Source organism: Hippopotamus amphibius, chromosome 4 (genome assembly GCF_030028045.1).
Source record: "Hippopotamus amphibius kiboko isolate mHipAmp2 chromosome 4, mHipAmp2.hap2, whole genome shotgun sequence".
NCBI classification, from domain to species: Eukaryota; Metazoa; Chordata; class Mammalia; order Artiodactyla; family Hippopotamidae; genus Hippopotamus; species Hippopotamus amphibius.
In genome coordinates this window covers 45,320,436-45,326,988 of record NC_080189.1, presented here as the reverse complement: position 1 = coordinate 45,326,988, position 6,553 = coordinate 45,320,436, and the positions used below count along the sequence as shown (strand labels likewise).

Below are 6,553 nucleotides of genomic sequence, written 5' to 3'. Positions count from 1 at the left end.
CTAGTGAGACAACTCCTTGGTGCAAGCCACAGATACATCTTAAGTGGCTCACATCAACCAAGCTGGACCAGAATTGTTCCTCCCCTCCTGGGGAGGCTTAGTTGCAGGCCAAGTTATGCTCCTAAAGTAAAAGAAAAGAGGAAAGAAGATGGAAGAAGGAAAAAGAAAGAAAAGACAACAAACATTATCTAACCACAACCAGTGACCTTATAGCATGCAAGCAAATAATCTGAAAACTTTAGTATATACTTATATGCAGAAAGCAATTGTGTTGGACTTTTCTCACTTGCAATTGAAAAAAGTCAATTCAAAGTCAATTTGCCTAAGAAAGTGATTTGATCTCTCAGCAAGATGACCCAGGGGTTGATAATCCCATTTTAGCAAGTATTAGTCAAAATTCTTTTGAAAACAACAATGGACCAAAATCCAAATCAAACTATTCTTTAAAAAAAACAACGAATTTATTGGTTTACATATGTGAAATGTCATGGGGTGAAACTTCAGGAATGGCTGGATCTAGGTGCTGAAATGTTATAGTTAGGAATTTCTCTCTCAGCTTCACTTTCCTTTGTATTGCTTCACTCTTTGTAGTTTCTCCCATTGTGGCTGCAAAGATGGCCAACAAATTAGCAGCCCCACCTGGAAGAAAGTTTCTCTTTCTCAGTTCCAATAAGAATTCCATGTATTATACTCATTGGCTTAGCAAGAGTCATGTAGTTGTCATGGCAAGAATCACTGTAGTCAAGGAGATGCAAACACTGACTGCTCAAGCCTATGTTACATGTCCATCCTAAATCCCAGGAGTGGGTCATCTTTATCCAAGCCGCGTGTAAAATCCTCAAAGTAAAATCCAGGTGCTGTTAACAGAGGAAAAGAGAAGGAGGAGGAGGAGGAGCAGAAGGAGGAAGAGGAGGGGGAAGGAGGAGGAGGAAGAGAAGAGCCATGCTGGCAGGGAAAAATAACAGATGTCTGACAGCCTCACCTCGTACCACATCCTGGGCTACTGCATCTAGACATCTCTCTTTGATGATTAGAGCTTATAAAGCGGTCAAAATTCTTTTGCTGCTTATATCCACCTGTTTACGTGAGCCTGGGTTCTTTACGTCTCGGCACCAGACTGAGAAGTTTCTTGGGTGTTATGCAAGGTGTGGTCCTCCACAGACCTTCCTCGACCCCAAACTGATTTGCTGTCAAGACTGATGATACCGCATATGTACCACGAGGGTAGGGAGAAATTTATTACTAACATATTGAGACTTTCTGGGAGAGCAGGTCAGGCACCTAAGACAGTTCAAAAATAGCTAGGAAAGGGAAGGCAAGTGACCCTGGGTTTATAGTGTTTAGGAGGTAGAACCTGGGTGAATGTCCACACACACAGGCCAAGGCTTTGTGGGGTTTGAACTTCCCTCTGGTGCCAAGGGAGGGAGTGTGTGGGCTTTCTTATCAGCTAGCCCACAGGTGGGAAGGGAAGGGAAATTGGAGGTGGGGCTTAAAGGCTGACAGTGGTCAACATAAAAAATGGAGTCAGATTCTTTATTACCCAGGACAATCTCTTAAATTCAGCTCTGTTTTCTGATTGTGATAAACTCATTGTAGTAACATCCAGTAAGCAATGAGATAAGCAGGAATTTTTTCCCTGGTGGTTATGATTCAGAATCAATTTTCTTACCCATTACCTTTTATTTATGCCTATAGCATCTGGAGGGGTGTGCAGGTACAGTTCCTTTCCAGAAAGAGAGAGTAAAGTGATTACACATGGAGTCAGCCTCCACTTTGTACTGGGGCACCTAGCCCAGGTGAGTGAGAGATGCTTTCTTTGACCTCCCTCCCTCTTCTATTCTCTGCTTCAGTCCTTTCTTCCCCTCTGCTTCATTCTAAGATAGCAGATTCACTCTCAAAGGCAGCTAAAGGACCTTGGTGTTTGCCTAACTGTAGAGGGGTGGCTGCAGCTAGTCCTGACGTTGCGTTACTGAATAGGTTTGAAGCCTTTCTGAACGAAACAATTTTAAAAAGACTAGATTTTCTATTGCTTATCTTGACCAGCTTTTACAGCATAGCTTTGATGCCATTATTTTGCTCACAGGGTCTTTTTTTTTACCAGTTCTTAACTTACCAATGACCTTTCCCCCACTGGGAAGATGGAGGAAGGAAAAACGTGAGTAAAAGGGAAAGATCACATCCTGTTATATACTAAGGAAGCATGGCCAGATGGAGGGTAGAATGCAGAATCTGCCTCCTCCCTACCCCCCTGCCAAACACCAGACTTCAAAGAATTCTGGTGAAGTAGTCAATAAGCTTCCCAGGGTCCATGTTCTCAGTTCTCTGCAGCACAGTGGAAACATTTGAGAAGTCCCGTATTATTATTTCTAATTATTTAAACTGGTATTCTATTTAGTAACTTGTAGGATTGGAGCAAAAATTGCAGACTGTTGCTTTACTTGATGCTTGAAGGGAGAAGGGGAGACATCTAATGTAATTGGCAATCTGTGGCAAAAACTGTTGGTTGACAAACCAGTTGCCATTCCCCCTTCGCTTCCTTGCTCACAGCACTCTGGTTTTGTTCAGGAAGCTTAGGTAGCCACCTACTTCAGAGGAGGCTGGTTAGAGCGTGGAGACCCTTCCCCTGCTCTCTGGAGATGAATCTTGATTAGTCTTAGACCAATTGTAGTAATCCTATTTCTCTTCCATCGATAGGTTAGCAGTGGGCATGGGATACAATTTCAGTCACTGAGACATGAGGGGAGGTCTGTAGGAGGGAGCTTTTCTGGAAATGCTTGCTCTTAATAAATGACACTTGGAAAGATAAAAGATCCCCTTTCTGCCCCAGGATGGCACTCCCTGCATGTGGTAGCTGGATCTGGGCAGCCATGTTGGAATCATGAGGGGCAGCAGTGAACCCCCAGAGGAGGACAGGAGAAGAAGACACCTGAGCCCTTGAGGGTGTTCTAGAGACACTTCATTAACCACGCTTGCAGCTGCTTCCCATCCAGACTTCCTCTTCTCAGAGACAGTATATATCTTTATGGGTTAAGTGATTTTTGAGTTAGGTCTTCTCTTATAGATAAATGTGATTCCTTACATTTACATAGTGCTTTGCAGATTTCCATCCCTCATGAATTGCTTCACTTGATCCTCATAGAAACTCTATGGAGGTAGGCAAGACATCTTACAAATAAGGAAATTGAGGCTCAGAGAATAGGGGGATGAGTGGCTCTACAATCAGGGTGGTCTGATTTCTAGTCCAGGGTTTTTCATCAAACCACATGGTGACTCCAGGTGTGTTGTCAAATACTGAAGGAGGGAGAATTTCTTGGAAACTCTTGGGGAGGGAGAGAAGACATTGCTGCAAACATTTCTCCAACTTCACATTTGCCTCAGTCAGCTCAGATGAATTTGGAGGCGGGATGTTCTTCTTAATACTGGCCTTTTCTTTATCCCCCGCTCAGTGTGTGCCAAGCTAAAGTTAATAGCTTATACATGGCTTAGCCTCCAGGGTTTACTACTCTTGGAAGATCTGATTCATGCATGAGTCCTTCTTTATTTAAGGCTCAGTGAAAACCAGAATTGTTTCTTTAGTGCCCTGCTTTACTTGCCTGATTTGTAATTTTCCCTCTAACTTCCTGTATAGAGCTGGATAGGAAGAACCTAGTTTTCTGACGTTTATTCAGACCGATCCTGTCTCAGATCCCCCTTCGCTTCCTCCTCTATGTTGTTCACACCTCCATCCTGGCCTCAGACCGTTTGGATGTTTCTCCTACTATGTCTCTCCCACTACATCAGCTTCTCTTGTTCCTTGGCTCTCTATTCTCTCACTCATTCTCATCTTCTGTTTTTCCCTTCTTGCTTTCTCTCTCACTTCTCTCCCCCTCCCCTTTTAAAAATTTCCAGTACTTTCCCTTCTTTCTGGTTCCTGTCTCTCACCTGCTCACCTCTTCCACCCATCTTTACCTTTCTGAGCTTTCAGTCTACTGTTGACTCTTCTAGAGCAGATTCACAGTTTTTAGATTTGGCAAGTCCTTGCAAAGTTACCTCCAGAAGTTTAATGGAAATCATTTTTTAAAAATTTCAGCTTGATTTTAATTAGTTCTTAGGATACTGTTGTAAGTAATGCCAAGAGATAAATTTTCTTTTGAAAATCTTATGTAAATTTCCATAGATTGCTACAGAAATCCAATTCAAAGAATGTCTGTTAGGATTTAAAGAGACATTGTAGAACACACACACTGTTTGATCAGATATTAACATTTTAAAAAGAGTAACAAGGGAATTCTCTGGTGTTCCAGTGGTTAGAACTTAGTGCTTTCACTGCAGTGGGCCCAGGGTTCAATCCCTGGCTGTGCAGCATGGCCAATAAATAAATAAATAAAATAAAAGGAATGACAAGAAATCAAACCACTTGGAAGCACTACAAGGCAAAATGGAAGTGGCAGTCACTACCTGGCCTGTTTCTTCCTACATCTGTCTTCTTTTCCATTCTGGAGTGTCTTCTCTCTCACAGGGTCACAGAATTTTAGAATTGGAAGAAGTCTTAGAAATCGTCTTCATTTTACAGCTGAAGAAACCAAGGCCCAGATAGGTGGCATGTGTTGCCCACAGTCACAGTAAGGGAGTGGAAGATTCCTAACTGGAACCAGGTTGACTTTTTGTTTGTTTCTGTGTAAAACCTGACATAGTTATTAAAAACCATAAAGAACTACTGAAAAGTACATAGAAGGAAGCAAATCATCTCTCCAAATCCAACCACCTATAAATAACCAGTGTTAGGATGAACTGTATTAACAGGTTTTCTATTTCAATAGAATAAACTCTATTAGGAACAATGAACATTTCTTTAGTGCTACATGTAGTTTCTCATTAGATCCTGGATCTAATAAAATAGATCTAATTATCATGTTTTTGAAAGTTATCACGTTTTATCTTCATCTTACAGAGGACACAGACTTAATTTGCAGGTCACCTAGTCACATAATTGTTTTTTTTTTCCCTTAAAAAAGTTATTGTTTTCAATTTACTCACAATTTATTAGCATTTTTGCATTTCTAGTTATAAATCAGGTTGGTGCCCAGATTCTCTCTCTCTCTTGCCATCTTTGCCAGGTTTTGGTACTGGGATTGTTTGCTTCCAAAACGAGTTGAAAAACTTTTGGTGATTTGTCTTGTTTAGTCCAAAGTTTCAGTAAATAACCATCAGTTCTAAGCTGATAATGCATTTAACTGCTCTAACGAATTTCCCGCAGCATCTGGGTCTCTAATGTGAAGTCCTCACTGGCTTAGTCACGCGGTTGAGACCATGTGGGATGCTTGCTATTAAGTATCACTCACAGCAACTTAAAACTTTCGTCGGGACAACTGTCAGGGGAGTCTCACAATTCGTCTCCCCCTTTCTCTGAGTATTAAAAGAAAATCCTGAAAAAAAAAAAAAACTCTTTAAGATGGTTTCAGTCTTGTTCAACGTAGAATCCAGACTTGAAACTAAGTAAAAAAAAAAAAATTTTTTTTTCCCTCCTTCCCCAAAGCAGCAAGGGGTAATTGGATCCGCGGCCACGTAGGAGCCTCTAGTGGCCCTAAATCCGGAGAGTCTCTAGGGACAAGGCGGAGACCGGCGGGTTCGCCTCGTCAGTAAAAGCTTTTCTCTCCCAATTTTGGGCGGAAGCCCAGTCCAGAGGCGTTCACGCTTTCTCCCTCGGGGACGGGTCCCCTTTGAACTTGCCAGAAGAAGGCCCGCCTCTTCCCCGGCGCGCCCGGGCGGCGCTGGGCGCAGCAGGCCGGTCCTGGCGCGCGGCCGCGGCTCCTCCCCTCCCTCGGATGTGGCCGGGGGGCGGGGGGCGGGAGAGAGGGGGAGGTTGCGGCCGCTCCGGGAGGGCCAGGAGTCTTTTCCACGTTTGCAAACGCCGCCGCGCGCCCAGGCCCGACGGCGCCGTCCGAGCTCCGCGCGCCCTCTCCGGCTCCGCGCCGCGGCCCCTCTTCTCCTCGCCGCGCCCCCTCTTCTCCTCGCCGCGCCCGATGGCGATCAGGGCCCGGGGTTGGCGGCCCCCGCCGCCGCCGCTGCTCCTTCTGCTGCTCTGGGTGACCGGGCAGGCGGCGCCCGTGGCGGGCCTGGGGCTGGGCTCCGACACGGAGCTGCAGATCGAGCGGCGCTTCGTGCCCGACGAGTGTCCGCGCACCGTGCGCAGCGGCGACTTCGTGCGCTACCACTACGTGGGGACGTTCCCCGACGGCCAGAAGTTCGACTCCAGGTACCTCGCTCGGAGCGCCGGCTCGACCTCAGAGGCTGCAGCGCCCGCTCTCCCGCTTCCCTATCTCCGGACAGGCCTTTCCCTCCCGACGGACCTCCCCCAGCTCCGCCCCGCGAACCCGCGCTCCTCCCTCTCCCTCTCCCCACCCCAAAGCTTCCCCGACCCTTAATCCCTCCAGCCTGGGGGGTGGGTGCCGCGAGCCTCCCGACCCTTTTGCTCCCCTGGTCGGCTGGAATCTTGATAGGAGCTTGCGCAGCAGCAGGGTTGGGACAGATCACGCCCTCCTTCTCCACCCCGCGCATTAACACAGGCGAAATC

The 6,553-nt window shown here is 46.0% G+C and overlaps 2 protein-coding genes across 3 annotated transcripts in view; one reads left to right on the top strand and one right to left on the bottom strand.

The window, feature by feature from the left end:
• Positions 1 to 6,553, bottom strand: part of RP9 (RP9 pre-mRNA splicing factor) — a 150,542-nt gene that overhangs the window by 21,922 nt on the left and 122,067 nt on the right. The gene's annotated exons all lie outside the window — the stretch shown is intronic.
• Positions 5,790 to 6,553, top strand: part of FKBP9 (FKBP prolyl isomerase 9) — a 38,893-nt gene continuing 38,129 nt past the window's right edge. Inside the window, exon 1 of the mRNA XM_057732096.1 lies at positions 5,790 to 6,235. Coding sequence (XP_057588079.1) covers positions 5,805 to 6,235 — 431 coding nt within the window. The 5' untranslated portion in view covers positions 5,790 to 5,804. The remainder of the gene's footprint in view (positions 6,236 to 6,553) is intronic.